This window comes from Populus alba, chromosome 3 (assembly GCF_005239225.2).
Source record: "Populus alba chromosome 3, ASM523922v2, whole genome shotgun sequence".
NCBI lineage: Eukaryota > Viridiplantae > Streptophyta > Magnoliopsida > Malpighiales > Salicaceae > Populus > Populus alba.
Window position 1 is genome coordinate 10,472,970 of NC_133286.1, and position 15,471 is coordinate 10,488,440.

Sequence of the window (15,471 nt, forward strand, 5' to 3'; positions counted from 1 at the left end):
CAGGCAAATAGTTTGATTTATTGATTATTTTGTGAGATATTAATAGGATTTCTCATTTTTCTTTAAAAAAATAAAATTATTATTAGCCCATTTCCTTACCACCAAACAGAACAAGATCATACAAAATCCCTATTCACATCAAAACCAGGACCAGATGCACTCCACACTAAACTTCAAAATCCATTTATGCTAATTGTACCTAACCAAAAAAACCTCTTCCCTCACATTTCATTTCCAGCAAAAATCCCTATTCACTTCAAAATCAGAGCCTTAAGATCTAACACCATGGTTAAAAGTATGGAAGAACACTGCAAGAAACTAGAGGAACGAATGCAGATCATGCAACAAGAATCCCAGGAGCAACGGGAGGAACAAAGTAAGAAGAATGAGCAGATTAGTGTTCAAATTGAAACACTATCAAGTCAGTTCCAGGCATTTCTTGCTCACCACGTGACTGGCAAGGAAACGGGAAGTAGCTCTAAAGGTATACTGCAAACTCCAGCAAGGGGCAACCCTGAAGGAATGCTTTCAAGGGGAAAGGGTCCTGCAAGAGGGGATGCATATTATGGATAGGAACCATAGAGATCAATGTTTAATGCAGGATTTCCTAGGTTGGATCTAACAACATTTCATGGTGACAATCCTAGAGGATGGCTGAGAAGATGCAACAAGTTTTTTAAACTCAATGCAACTCCATGGCAGCAGTGGGTGGAAATAGCTTCTCTGTATTTGGAAGGGAAAGCAGAAATATGGTTTGAAGGATATATGTGTGTTCTGGATGTTAGTCTAGAATGGGAGGAGTTTTCAAAAGCCATATGCAGCCGGTTTGGTAATAGAGATGATATTGTGGAGGAATTCAATAAACTAACACAAGGGGGTGGTATGAAAGAGTATGTGGAGAGGTTTGAAGAGCTAAAATCATTAATGCATTCACTAAATCCATTACTGCCAGAGTCCTACTACATTTTCAGCTTTATTAGTGGACTCAAAGAAGACATTAAGCCAATGCTGAAGATACTGAAGCCAGGCACGTTGATGACAACCTTTGATCAAGCTAAGTGGCAGGAGGAATCCAACAATATCTTGGCGAGAAAGAGCAAATTCATTACCAAGCCAGTAATGGGAGGTCAAGGGGGAAGATCTTTTGGTAATCAACAATCCAACTATGTGAGCAATAATTCACAGACACCAAGGGTCTCAGAAGCCATGTATGAGCAGAGGCGCAGGTTGGGACAGTGCTTCAAGTGTGGAGACAAATTTATGCCAGGGCATAAGTGCATTGCCAAGGGGCTGAACATGATTGAAGGCCAAGAAGAGGAAGAATTTATGGATGCTGCAACAGGAAACAACAGTTCAGAAATGGCACCTGATAGCAAGATTGAGGAATATGGCCTATCCTTGAATGCTTTAGCAGATAATTACGCTCACAACACCATACGAATTAGAGGAAGCTATCAAGGCAAAGATCTGATCATTCTCATTGATACTGGCAGTACCCACAGTTTCATTGATGCTAGTATAGCACGAGAGCTGCAACTTTCTGTAGAAAACTCCCCTGTGCTAGCAGTAACGGTAGCTAATGGCAGTATAATGCTATGTGATTCCTTTACAGCAGGATTTACATGGTTTATGCAAAACTATGAATTCGCAGCAGATTTAAGGATTCTGAAGTTAGGAAGGTGTGACATGGTGCTAGGGGTGGATTGGTTAAGGAAGTTCTCACCAGTCCTATTCGATTTCATCAAGATGAAAATCACCTTCAAGAAGGAGGGAAGGATGCTAGAGCTCAAGGGCATCATCGAAACAACAAGTCTTCAGCCAATGACAGTAGAGAAGGTTCGGAAGAATTTAAAAACTTCTATCATGGGTTTCGTGGGGCAATTCTTTCTGATAGAAGCAACCATAACACCAGTGGCAGTCGAGGCTAATACAGAGATAAGAGAACTATTAACAGATTATGCAGAGGTCTTCCAAGAACCTACTGCATTACCATCAAGGAGGAGACATGATCACAGAATTCCACTACAAACAAGAGCTCAACCTGTAAATTACAGGCCATATAAGAACTCCTTCTTCCAAAAAGGAGAGATTGAGAAGATGGTCAAAGAGATGTTATGCAACAACATCATTCAGCCAAGTGTGAGCCCCTTTGCTTCACCAGTACTGTTGGTTAAAAAGAAAGACAACACCTGGCGATTTTGTGTAGACTTCAGGCAGCTGAATGAAGTCACTATCAAGAACAAATTCCCCATTCCCTTGATCGATGACCTACTGGATGAACTGCAAGGATCGAGTTTCTTTTCTAAACTTGATTTAAGGTCAGGATATCATCAAGTGCGAATGCATGAGGGAGATGTAGAGAAAACAACCTTCCGCACTCACCAAGGGCATTATGAGTTTAGAGTCATGCCTTTTGGCCTTACCAATGCGCCTGCAACTTTCCAAGCTTTGATGAATGACATTCTAGAGCCGTTTCTGAGGAAATTTGTCTTGGTGTTCTTTGACGACATTCTCATTTACAGTTCTTCTTTAGAAGCTCACCTCATACACTTGAAGGAAGTTCTGGAGATCCTGAAGACCAACCAGCTATATGTAAAGAGATCCAAATGCACATTTGCTGAACCAAAGGTAGAGTACTTGGGGCATATAATCTCTGCTGAAGGGGTGGCCACAGATCCTAAGAAGACACAGGCTGTACAGGAATGGCCAATTCCAAGGACTATCAAGGAGCTAAGAGGATTCCTTGGCTTGGCTGGCTATTATCGAAAGTTCATTAGGAAGTTTGGTGTCATTAGTAAACCTTTGATAGAATTACTCAAGAAGAATAATTTTGTGTGGCATGAGGGGGCGTTGGAAGCTTTCCAAAAGCTGAAGCAAGCCTTATGTGAGACTTCAATCCTAGCCTTACCTGACTTTACCAAACCATTTGTCTTGGAGACAGACGCCTGTGACAGTGGAATTGGTGCAGTGCTTAGCCAAGAAGGAAGGTCGTTGGCATTCATGAGCAAGGCCTTGGGAGCAAAACATTTGGGATTGTCTATCTATGAAAAGGAGTATCTAGCTATACTGATGGCAGTAGAGAAGTGGCGACATTACTTGGAGCAGGATCAGTTTATTATACAAACTGATTATGAAAGCCTCACATACCTACTTGATCAGAAAATCCACACTCCTATTCAGAAGAAGGGGCTGACCAAGCTGTTAGGATTGAACTATCGAATCAGGTATAAGAAGGGAAAGGAGAACAAGGCTGTTGATGCCTTATCGAGAAGGATTATGCAGAGTGAAGATAGCTGCCAAGGACCAGACATAACAAGGGGATGGCTCACAGCCATAACACAAGTGGTTCCTTCTTGGTATGACCAGATTTACAGCTCTTACAAGGATGATGTCAGTCTGCAGGACATCCTATAGGGTAAATTAATAGATGCCACACAAGCTCCAAACTTTACCTATACTAATGGGGTGGTAAAATACAAGGGAAGAATTGTAATAGGAGCTGCAGGGTCATTGAGAAAGGAACTCGTCAAACAGTCCATGATTCCTACATTGGAGGGCATGCAGGGATTCAGAACACTTACAGGCGACTTAAGGCTCATTTTTACTGGCCTGCCATGAAGAAATTAGTCTATCAATTGGTGCAGCATTATGACATCTGCAAACAAGCCAAAGCTGAGAGGGTGCCTTACCCTGGTTTATTACAGGCTCTTTCTCCTCCACATGGCCTTTAGCAGGATATTACTATGGATTTCATAGAAGGGCTCCCAAAATCCGAGGGCAGGGATACTATCATGGTCATCGTTGATCGCTTCACCAAATATGGGCATTTTATCACCCTAGCACATCCATTCACGGCCCAGGAGGTTGCTAAGTCTTTTTTGGATCATGTCTACAAGTTTCAAGGCTTGCCTGCCACGATTTTGACAGATAGAGATAAGGTTTTTACAAGCCTATTCTGGAAAGAATTATTCAAGCACCTAGGGGTCAAGTTGTTACTAAGTACAGCCTACCATCCACAAACAGATGGGCAGACCGAAAGGGTAAACCAGTGCCTGGAAACTTATTTGCGATGTATTACTATGCATTGTCCTAAGAAGTGGCATCAGTGGATATCCACAGCACAGTGGTGGTATAATAGCAGCTTCCATTCCACGATCAGCATGTCCCCATTCCAAGCTTTGTATGGATATGAGCCTCTAGCAAGGGAGATGGTGCTTACTGAGGCTACTCAAGTAGTTGCTGTGGAGGAGTGGCTGCAGAGAAGGATCAAATATGGATCAGTTACTCAAGAGGCTGCTCGAAGGGGCAAGGAATTGAATGAGGCAAGTGGCAGACAGAAGACGATCGGAGAGGACATTTTTGGTAGGGGATTGGGTTTTTCTTAAGCTTCAACCCTACAGGCAAGGCAGTGTCATGTACAGGAAGCATTACAAGCTAAATCCCAGGTATTATGGCCCTTACCAAATCCTTGAACGTATTGGAGAAGTAGCCTACAAACTTCAGCTGCCTACAGGAAGTGTAGTGCTTCATGTATTCCATGTCTCGCTATTAAGAAAAAAAGTGGTAGAGGTCACCATCGTTTCTCAAGGTCTGCCCATTGTAGATGATGAGGGCAGAATTAAAGTCTATCCAGTTACAATACTGGAAAGGAAACTTATGAAGAAGGGTAATGCAGCTGTGGTAGCAAGTTTAGTTCAATGGTCGAATTCATTCCCTGAAGATGCTACATGGGAAGAATTGACAGAGCTCCAGTTACAATTTCTAGATTTTAGTATTGATACGTGACCAGCTTAAGATTCTTGGGACAAGAATCTTGCATGGAGGGGGTACTGTTACGTACCTAAAAGGAAGGCAGTATATGGCAAGGCTAAGGGGGTGCATGATTAGTAACTTCTATAACACGTTAGCAAGGGGAAGGCTAATTCTGTTATTGTTAGTCAAAGTTAGTTACATATTGTTACAGCTGGAATAGTTAGTTAGATGAGTCAGTTAGTAGTTAAATTCAGTTGCTATAAAACCATGAGGAAGGTTATCAGTAAAGACACGAAATATTAAGAATACAGTAAATTCAGTTTCAACTCTTTTCTCTCGAATCCTCTCAGAACAGTTCTCTGTTCTTCACCTCCTTTCTTCTTCATTTCTTCTTCACTTGTTAAGAAACCTTAACAAAATGGCAATCTTAATTCGTCGTCTGAGAAAATCCTAATCAATCCTCCCAAAATCCTAACCCCCGAACAAAATCCCATCTCTCATCTTCTTTATAACTACAAAACAGAAGAAACAAACCCATTTTTTTATCTGTTAAACCCAAAACTCAGCAAGAACTACATGTTAGAAATGCTGAAATCTGCTTTCAAAGATAACATTTATCAGGCTCATTCGTAAAGATGTCTAGTATAGCTTGACCATTCCCCTCCTAAAAAAATACTTGCTTTTCTTAATTTCTTCAACATATCTGTCTGAGTTTTTATGCGTATATTTCTTATCTTTTTAGTTGCGTTTGTTTTTTCTATTGTAATTTTTTTTTAAAAAAAAGTTATTTTTATTTTTATTTTTTCATTACTTTAAATTAGTTTCTTTTTATGTTTTCAGACGTTTTAATATATTATATTAAAAAGTAATTTTTAAAAATAAAAAATACTATTTTAATATATTTACAAATGAAAATACTTTGAAAAATAATTATTACTATATTTTCAAACACCTTCTAAATGAGATTGGAAAGTTTGCTTCTTCTTTTTTTTTTTTTTTTTTTTAAAAATTAGTTGTGAATAAATGTGCAATTTATAATTTTTTTAAAAAATCAAAAAACTATTTTAAAAAAAAAAAATCAATTTGATGACTAAGTTTTAACTGTGTTAAACCATATGACCGAGTCAATTCAAGTTTTTTAATTTGGTAAACTAGATTTTTTTTTTTCCAAAAACCAGTTTTAATAGAAGATTACACAACAATCACATTGAACTGAGACATCAAAACTATTAGAATATGACCCCTGCCCAATAATTAACAAATTGCGAATGAAAGGTACAAAGAAAAACATCACAAAGTTAGTTATACTTTGATAAGTTTATTGTTCTTTGTTTAAACAAAGAGAAAAACGTGTTACTCTAAGCAAAACACTAGTTTTAATACAATGTAGAACAATATGTCTAACAATTCCTGGTCAAATTTCAATATGATTCAACAATCAGACGTAGAGTTATTTTTAATGGCGTAAAACTGGACAATATGCACAATTATACTAGAATCCAAATTTTTTTATTTAACATTTTCTTGGATCATATCTTCAAGATAATTCACCTTTGAATCACCAATATGTATAATGGATATGTTTATAGGCCTCTTGTTTAAGTCTTCAGAGCTTTTTTCTTGCCAACACTTGCTTTCAATAACTTTGTATGAAAATAATAACTCTTCTTTTACATCTTTCATCCTTTCAGCATTGTTGCTCCTCTTTTTTTAAAGCTTGCCATTCATTAATTAGTTTTTATGCATTATTGAGCAAGAACCTTTCTTTATTCACTCTCTCTTTGTGAATACACAACACAAATAAGAAAACAAGATAAAAGACAAGTAAGATATGATATAAAACACTATAGAATAGGAATCTTATCCCAAAATTTCAAATCTAAAACTATAGATAACCAACTGATTTTAATAAAACCAAACCTGAAAACTTCAATTTACATTGTTACTCAAATGAATCAACCTCTATAAAACCTGAATTGCGATCTAATTGTTTCTTTGTTTTTTTAATCTAAAAGATATACTGAACATAAATAAATGAATTAGCTATATTTTTTTTATCAAAAGACTCAGTAACACAAACCGGGAAGTAGAAAGAGAAAAGCCCAGACCATAAGTGTTTGGCACTAAGAAACTTGAGTTGAAAGCAAAGAAAGAGAAACTAAAATAATTGACATGCAATGAAAACAAAACACAAAGAAATAAAATGATATAAGCTAATTTTCAAAGTATAGCTCTGATACTAATTAATGCGAACCAAAAAAAACCCACAAGCAAGAATGACACAATTCTAAAGGCTAAAAATCAAATTTAATAAAAAAATATGATATAACAATTACCTTGAACCGAGACACCAATATTATTGGAATATGAATCCCCACCCAATGATTAATGCATTGTGAATAAGAGGTATAAGGAAGAATGACACAAAATCAGTTATATTTTGGTAAGTTCGATTGTTTCTTATTTAAACAAAAAAAAAACATGTTACTTTATGAAAAATATCAATTTTATTCAATAATCCATGACTATAAAACAGATCTAAGTACAAGCTAAATAACCATATTTATACTAGGTAAAAACTTTCTAAACAATTCTAGATAAATAGTAAAAAAGTAATTGTTTTAAATAAATAAAAATCTTCAATCAACTAGGAAAATAATGCAATTCCTGCATGGTAGATTTTAGACCTTATTGCAAGACTTTATCAATGTCATATTAATATGAAATTTTAACCCAATATAAAACAAGATATCTAGAAACTTCTAGTAAAATTTTAGTCCAATCTAACGGTCAAATCAAATATTATGCTTATTAGTGTAAAATTATACAATAAAAAATCAACACAAAACTGACTTTAATTCTTCTAAAAAACATGAAATTTTTTGTAATAGTTGCTACATTTAGTTTCTTTATAGAAAATGAAAGCTCCTATAACATTTTACAGTTAATAACACTAGCTCTTTGTTCCTTATGTGATAAAAAATATTTATAAGAAAAGAATTTTGGAACATTAAAGGAATCATTATCACATTTACAAACTATGTTGCTGCTCATTAAAGATCTTTTTAGAACTATAAAACTCTAAAAAATAACATGTTAAATATCATTGTATCATTAGGATAAGAATCATTTTCAAATAAAAAATTCGCAAGTCAAAAAGACTTTTTATTCTATATCATGATATATTTCCAAACTCCGATTAATTTGAAAATTTAAATTAATGTAGAGGAATGCATCTAAAAACTCATGGTAAAGCTTCATCCAAGTCCAATGATAAGGATGAAAATTATAATTAATAACGTAAAACAGGATAAAAAATATAACTACACTAGAATCTGGGATAGCATCGAATTCAGGCCCCAGCTGAATCTCATGTTCAAGTCAAGTTTCCTGGCCAAATCCGGGGAATACAGAGCACCGAAATGTTACCTCATTAAATAAACACGTCTTTGCCATCCTAAGGGTATATGATTACTTTCCTGTGAGTTTTAAATCCTTTTCCACTATGTTATTTTATACTGAAATGAAAATAAATTTTTTTTTTCATTTAATAACCATAATATTTTGTACTGGTTCTTGCATAATTAAAATTTTCGGGTCTGAAAATTCCTTTACAGTTTTTATTGGATTTCGAATCAGATTATAAACCCAAAAAAACTTACTGTTAACAAAGGGAAAAAAAACTTAATTAGAGGTTTGCAGTTAATCTATTAGAACCCTTGGAAGTATAGTTTTTAGACCCGGTTCAAGGTTTGGGTTTTAGATTTTGACTGGGTCATTTGGGTCAAATTTTTTTTAAAAATCAAAATGACATCATTTTAATAATAAAAAAAACAAAAGTCAACGGGTTGTAACTTGGTTTTTTGATCGGGTTTTACTGGATCAACCAGATCGCCGGATTACACTAGGTTTTTTTTTTCTTATTTTTTTTTTAATCCGGTTTAATTTCAATTCTAATTCAAAGTAAGTCGAATCCTAAATTAACCTGAATTAACCTATTAAAATAAACTGGATTTCAAAACTTAAACGACCTAAAACAATCCCCAAGGGCTAATATTTGTTTCGGAGGCACTTGAAAGGCGCTCGGGAGTAACTTGGATGGTAAATTTTGTACTCATCTACTTCACAATTTGTATACCCAGAGATCCCAAAGATCGCTATATATGTAATTATTAGCTTTGATACCCCGCGTGATGTCGCAAAGTTATTTTTTTTGTATAAAAAATATTAAAAAAAAGTAAAAATTTAAAAATCTTGGGTTTTCTGCAAGACCATACCCAAGAATCTTGGGTTTGACTGCAACGCCTGACCTAAGAGTAATATTTATAATATTAATAATAAAATTAAACTTGTATGACTCAAGTTTAAGTGAGCCTGACTGTAACACCGGGCCCAAGAATATTGGATGTGGGTCTGACTATAAGGTCGTGTCATAAAAGTGTAATAATTAAATAGACTAATTAAAAAAAAACAAAGAAAAAAATTCAATAGGAAGGAAAAAACTAATGAAGAAAAAGAAAAAGAAAAAGAAAATAAATTAATTGGGTTAACCCTTTAAAGCCAGGTTTAATCCCGTAAAACCTAAGATTCGAGTTATGAAAGTTTAATAACTAAATAGAGAAAAAAATGACGAGTTTACCCAGAATTAACTAGGTTAACCCATCAAACCAAGTTAACTCATCAAAGCCTAGGATACGTGTCATGAAAGTATGAAAGTCTAATAATTAAATAGAAAAAAAATTAGTTTTAACAAACTAAACTAAATGAAAAAAATATAACTCATCAAATCAGGTCAACCTATCAAACTCGAGATCCGTATCATGAAAATCTAATAACTAAATAAAAAAAAATTTAACATTAACAAACTAAATCAAACAAAAAAATTCATTAAAAAAAATTAAAAAGAAAAAAAAAAGCTAATATTGTAGTAATCCATAGTGTTTTTTTTTTTTTTTTTTGAAAAAAGTTACAAAGCTAAGTTTTTCAACCAGATCAATATAAAGAAAAAACGACAAAGACTATTTTTTTTTATAAAAAAAAGTTAATTTTGGGTAAAATAAATGAAAAATTTTTTTTTTTAAAAAAAGGAAAACAAAAGTGGGAAAAAAAAAACACGTGGGGAAAAACTACAGTGTTTTTAAAGAAATAAACAAAAAAACTAAATTTTCACCCAGCTTAATAGTAAAAAATAAAATCAACAAAAAATAATTCTAAAAAAAAAAATGTAAAAATTGACAATTTTGAAAAAAAAAAAAAACAAATAAAAAAAAAATGTAGGGAAAGCTAAAGCTAGATTATTATTCAACTCAATATTGAAAAAATAAATTCGATAAATATAATTTTTTAAAAAAAGATGTGGGGAAACACTGTAGCAATCCATATTATTTAAAAAAAAAATTACAAAGCTAAATTCTCAACGAACTTAATATAAAAATAAAATAAAATCTACAAAAACTATTTAAAAAAAAAGAATAAATCAATAATAAAAAGAAAAAAAAAACAATGTATGAGAATATTTATAACAATTCACAATGTTTTAAAGAAAAAAACTACATAGTTAAAGATAATTTTTGAAAAAGAAATTAAAAAAAAAAACAAAGACAAAAAAATTAATTTTGGGTAAAAAAAAAAACATGTAACAAAAAAGAAACAAAAGCAAAATAAAAAATAAAAAATGGAGCTGCTAGAAAAAGCAACGCGTTTTAGACGACATGTGGTTTGTCCGGGCCTCCAAGACCCTGATTTTGGTTATCTCTGAGTTGGCGTGGTCTTTGGGCTAGGTATTGTAGTATGTATCTATTCTTTGTAGGGGACCTGTACACCCCCTTTTTCTTAATGGAACCACCTTCACTTTGTTGACTAAAACAAAGAAAAAAAAACAAAAGACTGAAGAGAACTGGCCGGAAACTAATCAGGATGCATTTCTTTAACTCACCCTTCTTTTTTTTTTTTTTTCTTTTTTTTTTTTGGTGCAAAACATTGGTATATTAAAAGGTGTATGGTTGTGTTAATAATTGTATTTTTAAAGTGGTTTTTTGTTTAGAAATATATTAAAATAATATATATTTTTTAATTTAAAAAAGTATTTTTAACATCATCACATTAAAATTATATAAAAATATTAAAAAATTATTAATTTAAAATAAAAAATAAAAAAATTTAAAACCTTTTAAAAATATCTTTCAAACACAAAAACAAATAAACATAAAATTGTACAGGCTAGCAACGCTGCTGCAGGCTGATATTGGAAGCTCCTACCATGAAACACCCTCAATTTCCCTGTCGAATGCGTCATCTACAGACAGTAATTCTTAAAATAAAGAGTAATTTTCTATCTCATATTAACTATACGTAATAGTACTCTATATCCCAGCAATGTAAATTCACCATGAAGATTGTAGATCAGAAGCTCATTCTACCTCTACTGAGTTCTGTCTTCCACTTTTTCTAGGTGGATAGAAGACTTAGCAGGAGGGGATTTCTTCTAGCCACTCAGTATTTCTATGGCTACCATTCAATTGAGACCATATCGGATTATAGCTGTCATATTGTCTTGTTAGAATCCTCTCTTTTCCTCTCCATGTGATGCTGTTGGACCACAAAATTGGATGATTTCCTAATCATATCTTCCTTTCTACGATGCACTTCTGTCAGAAGCTGCATTTTGCTTGGCAAATCAGCAAGGAGATTCTCTACTCCAGACTATACTCTACCCAAGGAATGGCTCTATCAAAACGTTATACATATATAATTGAAGTGTAATAATAATGGCTGTATCATAGCATAAATTTATCTTGACAAATGCTACTGATTTTAAGCAATTATTCATCTAATGCATGCCTTTTTGCTGAGAGTGTGATCTCTAATGCCAAATTCTTAATTACTCATGCCTGACATTGTTTGAATAGCCAATTAAAAACAAAAAGATTGCTCCTTTTACATTTATTTGAAGACTGTTATTAACAAAAAGAGGCTCCTTGTTGTTTTGCGTAGTCACGAGAGTTGTGGCTTATAGCTAGCTCGTTCGATTTCCACCATACCCCAATTGCCAGTTGTGTGCGAGTTCTATATAAACCAAACAAAACTTATCAAGAAGACACACTCAAACTCCAGCAACCAATAGCAAGCATCCCGATGAATATGCTTCACTTTGCCGTTCTCTTTGCTCTCCTGTTTTCTTCCTCCTCTCATGCAGCTGATTTCTGTGTTGCAAAACTAAAGGGTGCAGGAAGCCCTGCGGGGTACGCCTGCAGAATGCCCTCAAAGGTCACAGTCGATGATTTTGTGTTTACTGGCCTTGGCTTTGCTGGTAACACCACCAATATCATCAGTGCTGCTGTCACCCCAGCTTTTGTACAGCAATTTCCTGGTGTCAACGGGCTCGGTCTATCCATGGCTCGACTAGACATAGCGCCAGCTGGTGTTATCCCGATGCACACTCACCCTGGTGCATCCGAAATCTTATTCGTGGTGCAAGGAAAGATCACTGCTGGATTCATTTCCAGCTCGGCCAACACTGTTTACGTGAAGACTCTTAAGAAGGGTGACGTTATGGTGTTTCCACGAGGATTGCTTCACTTTCAAATCAATGCTGCTGGGATAAATGCAATCGCTGTTGTTAGCTTTAGTGACCCTGATCCTGGCCTCCAAATCACTGATTTTGCGTTCTTTGCCAACGACCTGTCCTCAGAACTGCTGGAGAAATCAACTTTTCTTGATGATGCTCAAGTTAAAAAGCTCAAGAAAGTTCTTGGTGGAACTGGCTAGGATTGCTAAAGTTGTTTCTTGCTAAGAATCCATTTCCTCATGTGTTATGTTTAGACTTATGTGGGTTGTGTTCTCATCAATTGTTTTCCCATTAGTTAATTTTATGGATTTTTGTTATGATCTCGAGTGTAAAAGCTCCAATGCATTGTTTCTGGTCGCCAAATTTAGAGCACAAGAATCTAGTCTCAATTTCACATAAATAGTACAATCAACACATGTTCCTTTCTAAGAATAAAAAGAAAATAATGCTGCAGGTTTCTACAGGTTTTTAAGCTCTTCAGGAAATGAAAAAAAAAAAAAAAAACATCGTGGCCATAGATATCTTGTTCTTCCTCCTCCTCCTCCTCCTTCTTCTTAGTACAATCACATTGCAGCTACTATTTTCTAGTTCTTCCTTCTTTATTTTGAGAAAATCTCTAGCAAGATATCTCTTTCTAAAATCTTTGCTTTACAAGTAGTCATTCTGTTTTGGTCCATTTTTATTAGAGTACCGTTATCTTTTTCTTATCATAACTTCTTGGTCATTTTCTATCTTATTTTATAAGAAGAGCTCCTTTTTTTTTTTTTTTTTTTTTATGTGTGTGATTTATTTTATACCACGGCGCCTTCTCTTGTCCAAGGATTTGTTTGCTTGCATTTAGCATCTCTTGACTTCTTCTATAATTTTTTTAATGCAAGGTCTCAATTATCTTGTTAATCTCTGTCATCTTGCACCTCTTTTTTTTTTCTTTTTTTTTTTTATTCTTTGGATGTCACTTGATTATCTATTTAATTTTAAAATTTCTTTCTTGGTAAACACATAGGCTCTAATCCCTTAAATCCCTGTTAAATCAAAGTAACTCTGGCATAAAGAGCTTTTTAGATAAGAGAAATTATTGAAGAAGCATGGTGTAAAAAACTCTTTCATATAGTAAGTCCTTGAACTCGAACTTATATTATAATACTCTCAATATATATATATATATATATATATAATATATATATATATATATATTTTAGTGTAGAGAATAATTCAAATGATTCAAAGAATAACCATATCATTAATACATTGCATACATAAAATTCCTTTGATATAGACTTCAAAATTAATTCTATCAACTAACAAGGCTCTTCAGGAAATGAAAAATTCCAAAAGACAACTGAGATTAATTCGTGTATTTTTGTGGGAGCTAATATGCCACCAGGGATAGGCCACTAGTCCCCGGACAGTGATAAGCTTATCCATTCTATTTTATGACATGAAAACTATATGCATGTGAACAAGAAGCATATATGCTATAAGATATGTAAATCCTTTTTTTTTAAAAAAAAAAAAAAAAGATATGTAAATTCTTGAGCTTGAGGAGTGATTGTGATTTGGGTCGGGGGACAATGGGCTAGCTTTTATAAAGCACTGAATATATTAATTCCCCCTTTCTTAAGTGGATGCCCTAATTCAACGATCTCATGAACAAAATACTCGTAAGGCTTCTCTCTGCTAAAAACTTTTGGAAAAAATTATTTAACATTGTGGATATATTTACAAATTATATAAATAAGATAAATTTTGTTAAGAAGCTAAGACCGTCAAACATATTGTATGATAAAACCATACTATTACATTAAACTTAAAATATATTTATCAAATAAAATTAGGGGTCAATTGTTATAAATAGTCAAGATTTGAAAAGTCATTAAATTTAGACCAATTTTTTTTTTTTTTTCTATTTTAAGTATTTTTCCTAGTTAACTTTATATTTTAATTCACTTTTACTAATCTTTTTTATTTTTTTTTTGTTAGTTTAGCTTTAACCCTTATATAAATATAAAATAGTTAATATGTTATTTTTTTAATCACATTATTCAATTTCAGACTTTTTAAAAAATATTTGAGTTTTCTCTACCTATTTTTCTATAATTTAGTATTATAACCTTAGTTTGAAAACTCAACTTTATTTACCTATAATTAACTTAAAAGTAAATAAAAAACAGCTAAAATGAAAAACAAAAACATTGAGGCCATAGACTTGGTTCACTACCCATCCCTATAGTGTTTTGATTCTATTTTCTTAGAAAAAAAAAATCAATGAACTTGCATTTGAGGATAATATGGTCTTTTTGTATATGGTTCATTAATCCTTATAAAATTGAATAAACAACAATTAAGTCTTTTTACTTTTTTTAACATAGTAGAATTAGTGAATTATCCTTAAAAATAAAAAAAAGTATTGAGTTGCCATCTAAGGTCATTTTTATCTTTTATTCTTATTTGTACGGTCAAATGATGAAAACACCCTTGAAAAACAAAAAAGGATAAACTGTCACCCATAAACTATTTTTTTCCTATCAATTTGTTTTTTGTTTATTTGTTATATTTATGTTTTTTTGAAACAATCTTCTCATTTAATAAATAAAAATATAAAAAAATTATTGATGCATATATAACATGCGATAGAGACTCTATCGCCTTCAGGTGACGTGTTTGGTTTTAAATTTTACAAAAGAAACAGCGAAAGTAATGTCCAGTACAGAATTAACACATCAGAAAACAAAAATCCTGAGCTCCATGCTGATGATTATCTTATGCAGCACTGTTAAACTTAGATTCTTAACAATATTCTAGGAGTAGGATGATGGGGTTACACACATGATGATGAACTCCAAAAACTTTGAAATTTTGTTCTCATCGCTACCTTTTAACTGTGTTTATAGCCATGAAATAGAAATTGGCTGCACGGATTTCGAGCATTCCTGATTAGTGCAACTCATAAAAGAGCAAGGTTCTGGAACGTCATATTTTTACAGAGATGCAAATTAATCACAAGATTCACAACACGAGGAAGTCCCACATCCGAATTATGTAAATTCTGTATGTATTCTTCTGTAATTGATTGCGCTAATCTTTTATATTTCTCTGTTTGTGAGCTGATTTAAGATTTTGCAGTTGTTTCCACAGTATTTTTCTTAGCTGCC

At 33.2% G+C, this 15,471-nt stretch overlaps 1 protein-coding gene across 1 annotated transcript; it reads left to right on the forward strand.

The window, feature by feature from the left end:
• Nucleotides 1-11,796: 11,796 nt before the first annotated feature.
• LOC118038031 (auxin-binding protein ABP19a) lies at nt 11,797-12,639 on the forward strand. The gene has a single exon (XM_035044288.2). It carries the CDS (start codon nt 11,887-11,889, stop codon nt 12,517-12,519), a length of 633 nt encoding a protein of 210 aa, XP_034900179.1. The 5' UTR covers nt 11,797-11,886; the 3' UTR covers nt 12,520-12,639.
• Nucleotides 12,640-15,471: the final 2,832 nt, after the last annotated feature.

What these genes read in the sequence shown, in the direction of transcription:
- LOC118038031 (XM_035044288.2), top strand. Translation starts at nt 11,887, where the DNA reads ATGAATATGCTTCACTTTGCCGTTCTCTTTGCTCTCCTGTTTTCTTCC.